Source organism: Chlorocebus sabaeus, chromosome 7 (genome assembly GCF_047675955.1).
Source record: "Chlorocebus sabaeus isolate Y175 chromosome 7, mChlSab1.0.hap1, whole genome shotgun sequence".
Taxonomy (NCBI): Eukaryota; Metazoa; Chordata; class Mammalia; order Primates; family Cercopithecidae; genus Chlorocebus; species Chlorocebus sabaeus.
In genome coordinates this window covers 68565255-68583111 of record NC_132910.1, presented here as the reverse complement: position 1 = coordinate 68583111, position 17857 = coordinate 68565255, and the positions used below count along the sequence as shown (strand labels likewise).

General features: G+C 34.0%; 1 protein-coding gene across 1 annotated transcript; it reads left to right on the top strand.

Moving 5' to 3' along the window:
• Positions 1–3218: 3218 nt before the first annotated feature.
• Positions 3219–5241, top strand: TRAM1L1 (translocation associated membrane protein 1 like 1). Its single transcript, XM_007999647.3, has one exon. The coding sequence runs from the start codon at positions 3404–3406 to the stop codon at positions 4511–4513; it is 1110 nt and encodes a 369-aa protein (XP_007997838.3). The 5' UTR covers positions 3219–3403; the 3' UTR covers positions 4514–5241.
• The last annotated feature ends 12616 nt before the right edge of the window (positions 5242–17857 follow it).

Sequence of the window (17857 nt, the reverse complement as noted above, 5' to 3'; positions counted from 1 at the left end):
AAGGAAATAGTGTATATTTCATGTCAGAGGAAACAAAATTTATTCCCAATGGAAAGGATGTGGCTGTTTAAAAAATTAGCAAATACTAGGTATATTTCTCATTAAAAGGTGATGCGTATGGTCCACACCCTCCTCTCCATCCTCACCCCACCTTGAAGTGAAACAGGTTGTGCCTACCTTGATATTGAAAACTATATAATATGACTTCTAATACTAGGTCATAAAAGGCCATGCAGTTTCTGTCTTGTTTGCTAGAAATCCCACTTTTGGAGCATTAAGCCACCCTTTCATGAAAATGCCAACAATGCACTTAGAGGTCACAAGTAGGCATTCTGGTAGACAGTCCTAGAGTACCTTAACCTTTTCAAAGCTTTTTATAAACTTTGTGTTTATAAGCATGAATTAACTTTTTCCTTAGGGCAAGTTTAGCCTTACTTAAAACAGTGTAGCTTTTCTTGGATCTTGTTTGAATGTCACAAGTGTTCAATGAGGATTCTACTTTCTGGCTGTTCCAATTTTGAAAGTTTCCAAGTCCTATGTGAAGTCTTGGGAAATTTCAATTCACAATTCCTCCATTATTTTTCACTTGGAGTTATGCATTTTAACCCTATACATGCACAACTTAATATTAGTAGCAGAATCTAGGGAACACGTATGCAAATTTCTGAAATTCGTTTAACCACCTAACTTTCTCTGCACAATTACTCTGTCCAGCAAATTTCAGGGACCTCAGCTTTTCCTAATTTCTGTCTCCTCAATTCAGCAAAAGCATAGAGCTTTTGGGTTTTCCTTTCCTGCAGGCTGATTTGGAAAATGCTTCCAGGAGAAAATCACGACAATTATCGGACTCATCTCATTTGTCTGCCTTCTCTCACAGATCATAGTCCTATGCTGTGTGTTTTGAACTATTTGAAAAGAGTTATTTCATATATTTTGTCCAGTGTTAAAGTTATTTACAACAGGAGTAAAAGTTCAAACACAGTTACTACTTTATTGGTGGAAGTAGAAGTCTCCAGTTGAATTTTAATAATTATCTGTACCATAGACATAGAGCTGTGCATAAAGGAAGAATACCCAGAAAATATACTATATGATTTAATAATCATAGTGGTGTTATAATTTTTGAAAATGTTCCTATATACAGTCTATTTTTTGTCAAATAAAAATGCCAAGAAAACCAAGGGAATCAAATATCATAAAATATTACTGAAATACCTTTATATATTCCATTAATATGACATTTTATGTTTTATGAGGATATTTTGGTGAAATCTGAATCTAAAATTCAAACACTTAGACTACATTAAATGTAAAATTTAAATTAGAATTTTACAATACAGGGAATCATTTGGTGTTATAAGCTCAACAAAGGGAGAGATCATACGCTGAAGAAAGTTCCTCTACATGAAAAGCAAGTAGAAAGAGAACAAAAAAAGCTTATTTTTTTAAGTCCAGAGATAATTTTAAACTAGCCCATAATTGCTTTTTTCCCTTAATAGCAAAATAACCTTTAAAATGTATATACAAATATGTGCATTGTTCACTTTGATATGTGATTTTTTTCTTAGGTTGAAATCTACCTATTTGTACAAGTAATGTTGGGAGGTCTGTATGCCAAATACAAATTCAGAAATTAAACAAGTAATTTTTATATTTAATTACTGTGCCACAAAATGATCACAGTCACATTGTTTATGTCTATAATGAATTATATATTTAAAATTATAATTTGTCTCAAAAGGTAAATAGCTACTTTCTTGAATAAAGTCTTGACAGTCCCCTCAAGGCACTGTTCTTGTATTTGATTCCTAAGGACTGCTATCCACAAGTTTGATTTTTTTTTTTTAAATTTCTTGGTGCCCTAATTTTTAGACCTTTATTCCTCGATGATTTAGTTCCGAGCCAAGAACTGAGAAAAAGCTAGGAAAACAAAGAATACAGTGCACCCTCAAAAAAATATACTATTCAATAAGGAATCCTTCAAGAAATAGTGAATTCTTGCAGTGGAAAAATATGTAGGTACTTTCCTTATCTCAGGAACACCTTCCACAACAATTCTATATGCAATAATTTGACTGTTCTAGGAAATGCAGGTGCACTTTCCATCGATCAGAGGACTTTGTTCAGCATCATAAAAGTAATGACACAATTTGGTTTGCATCTATTACCAGTGTATGGGATACAGAGAAACAATGATAAAAGGCAATGGGACAGCCTAAATATACTCCATGCTTTATTCATTAAATCCTGTGGCAATTTTTCTTCTAAAATGTGTATTATGAACTTCAAATCTTAAGTCTATCAGAAATGACTGTAATCTCTTGAGACACAGAAGAAACAAGAAAATCACTCTGCATTGAAGGAGAAATTCGAAGACTGACATGAAATTTGAATTGAGAAAGATATTAGCGCTAAGGAAGAAGCTGTTTTTGAAATGTAAATTTTGGCAAAGTTATATATGCAAAATCTACACAAATGACATATGAGGTTCTTATCTGTTGTAATGAAGAGATTCGGTTTTGGGCTTTGTAGCCAAAAGACCTTTCCATGAACTAATACTTCTCTCCTTCTAACTGCCACTCAGTCTTTCAAAATACTGGCTAGACGTTATCATTGCAAACATTACTATTATTGCAAATAGGGGAACTAGTTTTAAAATGCTATATTGTTGACCCAGTAAATATTTCCAGGTATAATTGATTTACAGTAAGAGGCAGTACTGTGTAATAGTGAAAAGCACGCTCTCTGGAGCTAGACTGGATTTAAATCTTTGCTCTAACACTTACTAGGGATGTGAATTTGGCCATGTTACCTAACCTCTCTGTGCCTCAGTATTTTGTCTCTTGAAAAGGGGTGGAGGAGGGGAGATTATCACAGTATCTACCTCATTGGGTGTTTCAGGAAAGTTAAATTCATAAATATAAATAAAATGCTTCACAGCACAGCAACTGGTAAGTAGTACTGGGAGTTTGCTGTTATTATTATGCTATTGTTGTCATAATTAATGATCTGAAGAATAACCAGAGCTCTATAGGTTTATCATGATTACTAATGAAGATGCCACTGAAAAAAAGAATTCAGGAGCATATTGACGATGGCAGTGAGTTTGAAGAAGCGACGATCAACGTTGAAGATCACCGCTCTCAACCCTGGGCCTGGCGCCGGGTAGGGGCGCGGCGCTCGATTTCCTTCCCTGCCTCCGCCGTCCCCCTGGTGCGCATGCTCAGCTCCGCTCGGCCCTCGCCTTTGATTTATATTTTTTTCTGGGCGGCCGCGGCGACCCGGGACTGACTTCAGGATGGGAAGTGGAGCCCCCGGAGCCGCTACCGTGGCGGCGGCGCTGTGAGGAGCAGCCAGGGGGAAGCAGCTGCGGCTCGCCGGTGAGTATCCGGGAAGCGCCACCATGGGGCTCCGTAAGAAGAGCGCCAGGAACCCCCCCGTTCTGAGCCAGGAATTCATCCTGCAGAATCATGCGGACATCGTCTCCTGCGTGGGGATGTTCTTCCTGCTGGGGCTTGTGTTCGAGGGAACAGCAGAAGCATCCATCGTGTTTCTCACTCTTCAACACAGTGTTGCTGTCCCTGCAGCAGAGGAACCAGCCACGGGATCAAAGTCCCTCTATTATTATGGTGTCAAAGATTTGGCCACGGTTTTCTTCTACATGCTGGTGGCAATCATTATTCATGCCACAATTCAGGAATATGTGTTGGATAAAATTAACAGGAGAATGCAGTTCACCAAAGCGAAACAAAACAAGTTTAATGAATCTGGTCAGTTTAGTGTGTTCTACTTTTTTTCTTGTATTTGGGGCACATTCATTTTAATTTCTGAAAACTGCCTGTCAGACCCAACTCTCATATGGAGGGCTCATCCCCATCGCATGATGACATTTCAAATGAAGTTTTTCTACATATCCCAATTGGCTTACTGGTTTCATGCTCTTCCTGAACTCTACTTCCAGAAAATCAGAAAACAGGACATCCCTCGTCAACTTGTCTACATTGGTCTTCACCTCTTTCACATTACTGGAGCTTATCTGTTGTACTTGAATCATTTGGGACTTCTTCTTTTGGTACTGCATTATTTTGTTGAATTACTTTCCCACATGTGCGGCCTGTTTTACTTTAGTGATGAAAAGTACCAGAAAGGCATATCTCTGTGGGCCATTGTGTTTATCTTGGGTAGACTTATGACTTTAATTGTTTCCGTACTCACTGTTGGGTTTCACCTGGCTGGATCGCAGAATCAGAATCCTGATGCCATCACTGGAAATGTGAATGTGTTGGCAGCTAAAATTGCTGTTCTGTCGTCCAGTTGCACGATCCAAGCCTATGTAACATGGAACTTAATTACTCTCCGGCTTCAGAGGTGGATAGAAGATTCTAATATTCAGGCCTCATGTATGAAGAAGAAACGGTCAAGGTCTTCTAAAAAAAGAACAGAAAACGGAGTGGGAATGGAAACTTCAAATAGAGTAGACTGTCTGCCAAAGAGGAAAGAGAAATCTTCATAATATTTGCAAGCGCATTGATTAACGTCTGCAAAGGAATCTGCTCTTTGAGATTTCTTTCTGCACTAGAGATTTTTCTGTTTTTGAAAATAGTTCGTGCTCTTTGGTTTTTGTTATTGAACTGTTTCATGTATTTTTTAAAGACATTTGAGGTTAGGGTGATTATTATGAATGGGAAAAAAAAGATTTTGGTTGAGATTTAATTACTCATCGTAAAAATAATGTCAAAATAGTTTTGGGGATCACCACTATATTTTGTTTTGATTTTTAACCTTTCAACATTTTCCTGATGATTTGCAGAGATAACCGCACAATTTTGCATATCAGTGATACTAGTTCTTATTCCCACCAGTGTTTCATAATACCAAACAGATAGTCTGTCCTATCAAGGTTATGTGTTTAATGTTTGCTTTGGGGTAAAAGTACTAAAAAGGTGGAAATCAAATAGTATTCTCTAATTGTTAGAGTTTATTTTTTAAGAATTTACAACTCAGAAAAGATTTGTAAAATCACCAAAATAATAATGTTCTTTATTTTACAGGTAGTGATTATTAGTGCTACATCCCCATTTTAAAAAATACAGTACTAATGGGTAACACATATGGAGGTTTATTGCCATATATATTGCATCAAAATATCATTAATATAAAAATATTACTGAAGAGTTAAAATCATTCCTGTCCATTCCACTTGTAAATGGGAATTCATGAAATTAAATATTACTTTAAAAAGGATATTGGACTTAGTCTTTTTTATAGATGTTTATTAAAAATGATTCATAATGAGGCCTTATAAGATCAGTAACCACAACATCTTAGAAAAATATTGTTTGTGTACCATATTGAAAAATATTACTTGGCATGTGTATAAAAAGAATGTCAGCTAATTACATTTGGAAAACATGTACCAACCTTCAATAAGTTGAAAATTAGATAGTCACATGAAAGGCTTTCGAAAAATAATGTTGTTATTATTTGTTTTTATCTTTAATTGGGGAACATTTATCTGTATAAGACATATTTTGAAGATTATTTACATACACATGTATGTATAATCTATCTTTGCAGAAGCCAATAGAAACAATGGGAATTAGTGGGTGAGTATTTATACGTATTGCCTCTCAATCCTTATTTCAGTTTTATTTCTATAATGTGTTTATATAATTTTTCAATAAGACAATACTTTACAAATATGCTAGGGGAAGGCCATGTATTTCCTATTCCTTTATATTTTCTCCTACTATGTCTGTCATCTCTGAATATTTTATAGCCAGCTCTCTCTTTGGTTTAAGTAATTCAACTCTCCCAAGCATGGAGGACCCTCAAAATTAAGTGTAATACTTTTGTTACAGATCACAGACAGAAGAGCCACTCTTGGTAAAACATTCCTTTCTGTCTGTTTTCAGAAGTAAATATCAAAGCAATATTTCATCTTTTTTTTTTTAGTATAGAATCCATTGTCTTACCTATTTTTTTTTTTCAGTTACTGAATACTGTAATATTGGTAGCACGTGTTGTGAGGTCCAAAGTAAACCAACTGTTATTCAACTGAAGAACAAAGATTTTTACCTTCTCGTATGACAGAGTTCTTTTTTAAAAACCATTCTAGCCCATTACCTGTAACCCCACTCCTGGTAACAAATGCCCTATATGTTGTATACTTCTTTACAAGTAACTGCAGATCTGACTCAAATTGGAAAAATAAATTGCAGAAAAATTATTATGTTACATAATTAACAATGCCAAGAGTTAATTTTGACTTAGCAATAGATGTGATTAGGATTTAGATCAATTTCCCTTGGATGTTTCTTGGCTCTAACCCCTCAGCTTTATGTTCTGCATGGCAGCAAATAATGAAAGCTATTCTAGGTTTCGTTTCTTTAACCCTGTGATGGAGAGAAAGGGAAAAAAAAAACTAATTTCTAAAATTCCCAAGACAATGGGAGTTACCTTTAGTAAAGTCATTTGATAAAGGAGTATACTGGGCTGATTGATGTAAGTCACGTTTCATGCTTCACCCATGGAAAAAGGCAAAGCCCGTTTTTATGTGTGTGTGTGTAAGATATTAGTTCACAAGAGGAAGCAAGGTTATTAAGAAGAATAAAGGGAAAGATGCTGGCTACATCTCAGCTACTCACAACGGTATTCCTACTCAATAAATATTGTCAGAAAATAAACATATACCAAATAAATTATGAAAGCAACATTACAAATGAAATTTAGCTCAATATGAATTAGGTATTTTTAAAAATTTATTTTCAAAACATTCCTGCTATGATAAATCTCAGTGTGATGATTTGGTCTGTGTCAAAATGGACCACATGAAAACATAAATTTTCATTATGATTTATTATTAAAGCAGGCATTAATTAACCCTGTGAAGGCTCAAATAGCTGATAACCTGCATCCCCCACCAACACCAAAACTGCAGAAATCATAAAGGTATATCTAATATTTATATTTAAAGATTTTGTGATTTATTGCCTTCAAAGTTTAGCCTTATTATTTTAAATAAGTCTACAAATATAGGTTTTTCCAGCATGTGGTCAAAGTATATGTTTATTTTTGAAAAAAAATTTGAAAAATTTTCAAAAATTTTCTGCTAGCATTTAATTAACAGTGTATACCATTTGTTTTTAAACAAATAGTATCAATGTGTCATGCAACTTGCATATCTTTTAAGGGACAAAAAAGTTTTAGGCCTCATTATTCTCTTGCTGATAAGTATAATTCTCCATTTATTTTAATTAGAAAAAAACATAAAATACTTTTCCATTTATCTTTCATCAACATTGTTTATTGGTAGCAGAACCATGCATAACCAATACCATATTAACTTGGAATAGATTCAAGATTAGAGTTATTAAATTAATAATTTAAAGCTTGAAGACATGAAATATTCTGATATCCCTTTAAATTGGAAAAATAAAGGTCAAGTTTAAGTTCTCACTCAACTAGACTAAGTGAGAATAATTTGTATAGAGTAACACAATACTTTTTACCAATGCTTTATGCAGGACTTGTCATATTGGAACAGTTTCTTAGAGGAAGTTCTTGTGGAAAGCCATGCTTGAGAATGTGACATAGGAAATAGGCTAGTACGTGGGCCTTTGTACTGTGGCAGAGAATGCCCTCCGATGGGAGAGCAGACCTTTGTAATCTGGACAAAATAGACGGTGTTGCTGAGTATACAGAGGTAATTACTTTATTTATTTATTTATTTATTTATTTAAGATGGAGTTTTGCTCTGTCTCCAGTCTGGAGTGCAGTGGCAAGCAACCTCTGCCTCCTGGGTTCAAGCAATTCTCCTGCCTTAGCCTCCCAGGTAGCTGGGATTACAGGCATGCACCACCATGCCAGGCTAATTGTGTTTTTAGTAGGGATTGGGTTTCACCATGTTGGCCAGGATGGTCTCGATCTCTTGACCTTATGATCCACCTGCCTCGGCCTCGCAGTGCTGGGATTATAGGCGTGAGCCACCGCGCCTGGCCAGGTAATTAATTCTTACTAACACCAAACCATCTGACCAGAGAATTCAGTAGCATTTAGTTAACAGTGTATCCCAGTTTTAAAAAGCAAATAGTATGAATGTGTCATGCAACTTACATATCTTGTAAGGAACAAACAAGTGTTAGGCTTCATTATGTTATGATAAATCTCAGTGTGATGATTTGGTCTGTGTCAAGATGGACATGGAAACAATTTTCCATTATGATTTGAGGTGCTATTAAAGCAGGCATTAGTTAATTCTGTGAAAGCTTAAGTAACTAACTATCAAAAACAGGTTAATCAGTTAAAAACTGGTAGGAATTTCTATGGAAATAGCGGAAAAATAATTGTTCACTGCCATCTTTCAATAAAACCTACCTTTTGTGAGAAACTACCCACACTAAATAAGATAGAGTGGTACCTGCCAATTACTCCAAATTATGTAGAAAAAACAGTCATACATCCTTCATGCAAAAATTATACATTTCCGAAACATTGAATTGGAACTTTCTTATACAGTCATGTAACTGTCAAAATTTTCTATCTAAATCCCTATTACCAAGTTCTTTTTAGGCCCTGCACCCATTCTGGCAGTTTTAAGTATTAAATAAATGTGGAATAAGCCAAACATTAAGAAATCTGCTCCTGAGATTATTTACCTGGGTTTTCCTTTTTCCTGACAGGTGACCTTGCATTTTGTGTTGCAGCATTATGTCAGCTATTTTTTTCATTTTAAAAATCTAAAAAAATACATTAATGTGTAAACTGACCATTCCAGTAGACACTCACATAGATGAAGAAAAGACAGTGGGTTGTGATAGGTGGTTAAAGGTTCACTTTAATTTAAAAATGAAAATGATTAAGTTAAATCGACAGTAATGATGTCTGAATCTTCTAGCCAGCCTAGAAGTGTCGGTATTAAGGGATGTGGTTACTCAATGAATCAGGAAAAATATCAATTTTAAACAAAGGGCAAGTTAACTCCCTCAATTAAATGTAAGAAAAGACTCAATTTTAACACCACCCACATCATTCACCAAATCAAATCATGTCAGCCTTGAAGAATCTCATGGCTTGAGGAAAGTTTGCAAAAATATATATCATTTACTAGTGCCCATGTGGGATTTCTCGTAAGCCATCACACACTGAAAAATATTTACATCCCAAAGTAAATTTAATATCTCTTTCTCTTAATGCCCTTATTGCTTTAACTACAGAAAAGGAGCTGTGCTCTTAATACAATCCTCAAATAAAAACAGCTAGTTAAATACAAGGTTGCTAGAGTCCTCAACACAAATATTGAAATATAACTTGTAAGCTTTAAGACGTTTTTCAAAAGATGTTTTTAGTTATAATGATACTAATTCAGCAGAAGAAGGTAATAAGGTGATTACAAAAAATGGTTAACAACAGAGGTCAGGGGCAAGGCCCTGCTGTGGCCTTTACAGCCAAGTGAACTTTGGTAGAGATGTCAACATTCTGTCTTGAATGGTATGCCATTAAAATGACAAAGGTATGTATCTCAAAAAGCTCTCAGGAGGATTAATAATATATACAGATAGAGTGTCATTAAGTTTCTTTGTGCATGTGTGTTTATACAAACATGTTAATATATTTATATTTATACCACATATGTGTTTAATATACACTTAACATAGTTATGTGTGTCTCCATGTTTATGCATATATACATATGCACCTATGTACACACATTTATAGGTTTTTCCCCTATATATTTATTTGTTTCATTTTAGTGGATTTTGTTTTTTAGGGTAGTGTTAAGCTCTCAGCAAAATTGAGTGCAAGATACAGAGTTCTCATACCTCACACATACCTGATCTCACACATACACCGCTTTCCTCACTATCAGTATTCCACCTCAGAGTGGTACATTTATTGCGATTGGTGAACCTATATTTTTCCCATGATTATCAACTAATGTCTATATTTTACACTAGGGTTCACATGTATTGCATTCTATGGATTTCACAAGTGTATGACATGTAACTACCATTATTGTATCATTGAGAGTCATTTAGCCTAAAATTCCTCTGTGCCACATCTATTAGTCTCTTCCTGCCCTGTAGATTTTCACGCATTGTACAAATGTATGGCATTGCTTTTTCTCTCATGTACAGGTAGGAGGCAATAGAAAATTCAAGCATAGTGAATCTATTTTCCAAATGTATGAATTTCCAAAGACTAAATAATGTACATTACAGTATATATATGACTATAATTAAAATGTACAGAAATTGTCTTCTGAGTAACTAAACACTTATTTTAAAGAGTTATAAAATTCATAGTAACTATGGACTATTTTTCTTACATAATTACAGAAAAAAACAATGACAACATATACAAAATTTTGATATATATTAATTCCAAAGTAGGTGTTATATTTAACATATTTGAAATCATGGTCTAGGTAAATTACAGTAAGAATAAAAATTAAATTCTGATATTCAAAATTAGATTTCAGACTAAGTAAGTGAAATAAGCATTTATTTAGGAAAATCAAAGAGCATCAACCATCACTTTAATAGTTATGGATAGTAGACTATTATCCTCTTGGTGTCAGATAATATACATTATACATCATTGTATTCTCATTACCTTGCACAGTGTCTGCAGATCATAATTTCTCAGAATTTGTTGAACTCAGTTGAAACAAGCAAAGAAAAAAACTTAGAGAAGCTTTCTGTCACCTTTTAAATATTGACTTTCCTTAAATCTATCACCCTTTCCTGATTTTAAATAGTAACTGTTAATTTATTACTTGTTTATTGCCTATCTCCAATGTCCACTTGAGGGCTGAAGTCATGACTTTTTAGATCACTAAGGTAAAAGTATCATGAAGTACAAGTCTAGTCCAGTAGAAGCACTCAATAAAAATGTGTCGACAGATTATTTACTTTGTGGTTTGGGGGCAGACTACACTAGGTTTTTATTTAGAAATTTGTGCATGTTATGTGTGGCATCCTGATGACGTTTGTGCTTTGTCAATTTCTTTGAAACTTGAGTGCTTTTTCTAAGAATTAAGTTAATATCTCTTCTAAATGTGAAGCTACTATTATAATCTTCATTATATGAATCAGAATGCCATTTTGAATGTTACACATGAATTAAATATAAACCACATCCTTAATGGCACTTTTGTAATGCTGAAGAACAAGGGGAATGATGCTATTTGAAAAGGCACACGAAATTGAGAGAGGGACATGTGTTTTGGTAGGAATGAAAACAGATATTTTTTTTTTTGGGTCAGTAGTATCTGTCATGTCTTTTAGACATCCTAATATACACTTAGAGCTCAGGGGAGGGTTCAAAGCTAAGGACATAAATTTGGGAGTCATGAGTATAAATGAAATATTTAAGTAGGGGCATTGAACAAGGTAATCTAAAGAGAGGGAATACCTAGGGAGAAGAAGAAAGTACACTCCTTATCCTTGAAGCATTCCTACAGATAGAAATGAAGTAGTAGAATAAGAGCCAACAAGGGAAACTCAGCAATGGCTGATGTAGTAGAAAAACCAAGACTAAATGTATATGGGCCTCACAGAACCCAAACCTAGGTGACAACTGGTGAGATAGTCAAAACACAAAGGTAAACAGTGTCACAGAACCTACAAGAAAAGTGTATTACGAGCATGAAGATACAAATGCTGCCCACTACTGAGAGTTCAAATTCCTTATGATTAGAAATTTTGAATGGCTGGACTGGAAAACAGGTAGGTCACTGGAGAGACGGTGAGATCGGTTTCAGTGGAGTGATAGGGATGGAAGTTTTGTTGGAATGAATTGAGGGAAAAATAGGAGGCTAGGATATGCTGTATGATATTATGAATAATTTCTCAACAAATGTCTCTGTGAAAATGTAGCCAAGAAATGGAAAAGAGTAATGAATTCTCTTATGTACTAAACAAAGTTAAGTGTGGAGTTAAAAGAGTTTGTTTTGTTGTTGTAACTGTTCTTAGGATAGAAGACAATAAAGAATATTTATACATTTGCATACTGAAAGAGAGATAAGATGACACAAAGGAGAGGGAGGATAACTGCAAGATCCAGGCCACATTGCATGAGCACACTGAAAAAATGGTTGTAAGACGTGGTTTACTAATTTGAAAAAAGCGTGTTTTACTAATTTGAAAAAAGCTTGAAATAAATCTTGAGTTGGCACATTTTCGCACTGCCTTTGGGACATCTGCATACAATAGATATTTGAAGGATTTTTGAACAAATAAATGGTCCTAATGTTTTTTGTATTTTTTTACTCCATCTTTACTTTTCAAAAAATTCCAATGCTATAATAGATTACGAAGGCACCAGGTGTTCATTAGATCTTGAGAAAACAGGAGCTCTGAGCTTTTCTTTCTAATTGAAGTTTCTATCTTTCCACTTTAATTACCATTACCATGGGACTAAACAGGACTAATGACAATTTAACAAATCTGATGATGTTTTTAATCAATTTAATTATCCATGCCAATAATGCTAATCCATGGTAAAACTTTCAAAAGGATATTAAGATTCTTTAATACTGCTTAAAATGTTTGACTTCTCTACATTTTGGAGGCTGAAGTTTTAATATTACTGGGTGTTAACAAAAGGAAATACTTTAATGCGGTTTTCAATATTTGCAAAGTGATTGAAAGTCATACCTTTATTTCATACATAAGTAATAGAATACTTAAAACAACCCCAAATTTATGCATAGTTGAGCTTCAAATATTCACAATATGTCTGATAAAGTCATGTAGATTGGTGGCGAGAAGAAGAAAGGGGTCTGAAAAATAACAACATCATGGTAAGGGAAGGCTATAGTGCACCTCTGGGAAGGTTTCTTAGGTAATCAGTACTAGTGCATTCGGGTCACAAGGAGCCATCACTCCAGGTAAAATATATTTTTCCAATCCTGGTAATAACAAAGCTTTATGTAAAGTGAAGGGACTGTCCTAATAAGCTCTTTGGGTCTAAACACTTCAACTCTGATATCTCTATAAAAGAGTATCCCATAAAGGCTGAGAGATATTTGACCACCTTATAAAGTCTCAGCAGACGAAGCAAGTTAAGTTCCTTAAATATTTATTGATTGCTTAGTATATCCCAGACCTGATGGCAAACACTGGGGACACAGTGATAAGTAATATGTCAAGTGACAATTCGTAGTCCAATGGCCAATGACATTTACAGTTTTGACTGTAAACAGCCATAGTGCAATATCAAGAAGCTACTTAGAAGAGTAACCTAGCTCCTTAGAAGAGTAAGCAACTTAGAAGCCCTCACTCAAGGGGAACACCAAGCGACCTGTAGTGAAGTGAGAATAGTAGTGGGAAGAACTGCTGGGACCCACTTGGGAGGGTATATGATATTGGATACTAGAGGGAGAAAGAAACTCAAGAAAATTGGTAACACCTGAAGTTATACCTGTTGGAGTTAAATCACTAATGAAATTCCTATGAGAGTAATGTGGTTGATGAGGCTTAGAGAAAACAATCCACTAAATAAATTATAATAAACACAGTTCAGTATGAGCTATCACATGAAAACCATTTTGAAGAATATAAACAAAAGTTTAATTTACCAATATATAGGCACTCTTAAAAAACTTTAAGTTTGATTGACAACATGTTTTGTATGACATTCTGGGACAACTGTCTGAACTAATCCAAGGTGCCCTGATGGGAACATCTCTTAACTATATTACTCATTATCTTTCTGCATGGTGGTACCTACGTGAGTAACCAATCCCTTCAATGGGTCCTTCATCTGAGTCCCTGTTTGGAATGTGACATTATTAAAGAAATATATTTGATCTTAGTTTTAGATCTTGGATACAAAACCCATCCTGGGTCAAATGAAGGTGTAAAACAGGAATGGGTTCTGGCAGGGAAATCCATAGCAAAGTGCCAACTTGTTCTTCACCAGGCAGTGTTATCAGGATGACCTCCAACTTACTCAGCAGCACTTTAAATGTGCAGCACTGCTGGCCAGTAACATGTTTCTTGTGAAGTTCTTAGACATGATTTTGCTTTCTGGGGAAATACTCTTCATTCACATCTGTTTTCAGGGTTACTAAGAAGAAAATCATTGGCTTTCTCACTGCCTACAGACATGGAGAATGACATTACCCATGTCTTTATTTTCTAAATGTTGACATTAGTGGCCTAATAATGTATTCTACATTTTTCTAAAAAGAAAGATAGTTGCTATGTGTTGGGAATTGTTTTACATAAAAGAGCAACCTCAATATTGACCGTGAAATAATTTAAACAAATTGTTCCAGTTTCAATAATAGTGGCAGAAGGGTGTCTTTTTGGTTATTCCCATGCACCTTTGCTTAAATACATTTACCTAATTAGAAAACTCTTAAAAAAGAAATTGTTGGCTGTATTTATATTGGGGTTACAAAATGCATATTTTTCATTTGCAGAATATTTTCATTTCTAACCTTTAGTTACCTATTGATTATGAGAATAACCTTAATTTCTTGAAGTTATTAAGATTTCCTTATCTTTTATGTTTCCCTACTATATTTAAAAATATTGAAAGGAAAGAGCACATAGCAAATTCTGACTGCTATATAAGGTATTGCTGAAATTAATCTACATATAAAGATTTATGAAATAAAATTATTCACAAATATTAACATTTGTCTCCCATTTTCACTAGTTTTCTCTAAAATCTCTATTTTATCAACCCCAAAATATATAATAAAGTCATTAGACATTTTATATGCTTGAAGATCTCCAAAATCCCTACCAAATTCAAATGGCAGTATTGGACAATTAGAAATGTATTTGTTATTTATCAGATTCTATAAATTATTATAAGATCATCAATGTTTTCCAAATATATCAAAACATATCATAGCTCTTCAAGCTAGTCCTGGCCTCTACTACTATGTTATAATTACGCCCATTCTTGCAATTACTCTAAATTACTCTTATTTTAAATTGTATATTTTGAACACTATCTCCCTTACTAAACTGTAAATGTATGATTAAAACTGAAAATGTTATAGGCCAGATATGTTTATTTTTTAAATGCCTGTTTATTTTTCAAGTTGGATAAGTCTATTCTTATTTATCATAGAAATGGCGTTATTTACAGGCAAGAAATGGTGGTTTAGAAGGAGAGAGATGTGATAGAATTTCTGAGAATTATTAGAGTAAATGGCTCCAGTGATCACCTATGTGAATTATTCTCTGCAATATATATCGGCAATAGTAAACAGCTTATTGTTCATTAACTTTAAGGGGTTTGAATCATTTATGGCAAAATAGACTATACACTACTTAAGTACAGGATTCTTATGCTTCATTATATGCATTACATTTCATTGTATCTAGCATGATGATGTTTAAAATCACACTTAAATCATATATTTGATTAATTATACTGCAAATTAAAGGGTTGTTCAACTCTCCATTCAGCAAGTGGTAATTAAATGCCTATTGTGTTCAGCACTATGTTTAGGTCTGCAGCTAAAAGGGAAAATGTCAGTTCCTCCTCTCACTGTGTTTATGGCTTAGGGAAGGAAAGAGACTAATTATGAAGCATAATAATGCACTATGATAAGCAATATGATTATTGGTTGGATTATTCATTCTATGAGGGAAAGCAGTCTAGCCTCATTGGTTTAAGGAAATCTTCCTCAAACAATTGACAACTGTGATAACAGTGGGAGAATTAGGGGTTAGAAAGTTTAAACAATGGACGTACATTGTCCAGATGGAGAAGGGCACACATACAGACCAAAAATCGAGGGAAGACATGGATTTGGGCATGAAATATTGTTAGAATATAGAGAACAAGTGAGGGAGGAAAGAATGACCTTGAATAACATACTAAAAAGTTTGCACTTCATCTAAGATCAGTAAGTATTCAGTGAAATATTTTGCCAGGAGAATGACAAGATTATTTTTATTAAAAAAAAATATTTGTAGTGGCATGGAGAATCTACTGGAAGGAGTCAGAGAAAATTAGTCTATTCAAAGGCTATTTCATATAACAATGCAGGAAAAATTATTGTAATCCACACTGAAGTAACAAGAAGAATGAAGATTATAGGTGCAAAAACTATTATTAGTGTTAGTCTCAATAGAATTTGTTGCTCCTGGATATGAACAGTGAGATAAATGGGTGTTATGGATTTATGACTTATCAACTCAGCTATGAGCAAATTAGCAGCATATGGTACTGTTTCTGAGAATACAATACAGGGGAAGAAAAATTGTGAACACAAATCAATTGAGTTTTTGAAGAAATACCCTTTGACCCAGGAATCCTATTACTGGGTATACACCCAAAGGAATATAAATTATTCTATTATAAATGTTCACTGCAACACTCTTTACAATAGCAAAGACATGAAATCTATCTAAATGCTCATCAATGATAGACTGAATAAAGGAAATGTGGTACATATACACCAAGAAATACTATGCAGCCATAAAATAGAAAGAGATTATGTCCTTTACAGTGACATGGATGGAGCTAGAAGTCATTATCCTTAGCAAACTAATGCAGGAACAGAAAAGCAAATACCATGTTCTTAATTAAAATTGGGAGCTAAATTACAAGAACACATGGATACCTAGAGGGGAACAACACACACCGAGACCTTTTGGAGGGTGAAGGGTGGAAGGAGGAAAACGATCAGGAAAGATAACTAATGTGTACTAGGATTAATATCTGGGTGATGAAATAGTCTGTACAACAAACTCTTATCACACAGTTTTACCTATGTAACAATCCTGCACATGTACCCCTGAACTCAGAAGTCTAAAAAACAAATAAATAAAATTGAAATGTTTTTAAAACAACAAAATACCATAATGATATTTATCAATGATAATAGCATATATAGGCCTTATGATGATAAAAAATAACTCAGATGGATACATATATTTTGGAAAGTCATCAAAATATAAATAATAATCGAAGTCAAGTTGTAAGGTCAAATTTCGAAGAATGAATATGTAGAGAGAAAAATTAAAAGACCTATCTCTAATGACAGACATTTTCTTTACAGAAAGTTTTAAAAAGGCCTAGGAAAGAATCTTTAAAATTTCTGAGCAGAATTCCTATGAATGACCTCAGTAAAGCAATAAAACCAATATTTTCTATTCATTGAAAATTTCTTCTCTGTGATACAATGCATCTGTTCTGTGATACAGGGATAACATGTATTATGAAGATATGGTGAGTGACAAAAAAACTTTATATGTTACTAACATTAAATATTTCTTATTCTAAACATAACTAGAAAATTTAAAACTAGTAACTAGTATATTAAAAGAAAGAGCACAAACTTGAATGTATCTTCAGGAAACTAAAATGTCACCTAGCAGACTTGAATAAAAAATAGAAATTCAAGAAAAAAAATACAACTAGAAAAATGTAAAACTCAATAATAGTCAAACAACAAATTAAGAAGATTTAAAAAGAGCTTCAACACAACAGATCTGTCAGAAAAAAAAAAAAAAAATGCCATAAGATAACAAGGAAACAGGAAAGAAAAAGGATAGAATGAGAATGTTTGATACGTGTTTGGGGTTTCAGAGAGGGAGGAGAGAAAATGGGGCAAATGCCATATTTTGAAAGATAACTGGAAGATTTCAGAAGCGTCAAACACCACCAATCCTCATATTCAACCAATCAAATAAATCTGAAACACACAACACACATACATACACACACACAGACACACACACACATATACACAAGTGTGTGTGCGCATGTAGACATTTGTCCAGTAATATAAAAAAATTAGTCAGGAAATTAAATGCAAAGAGAAAATCTTAATTTATAGAGCAAAGGGAGAAATTAAGAACAGAAAATGGACAGTCTAAAAG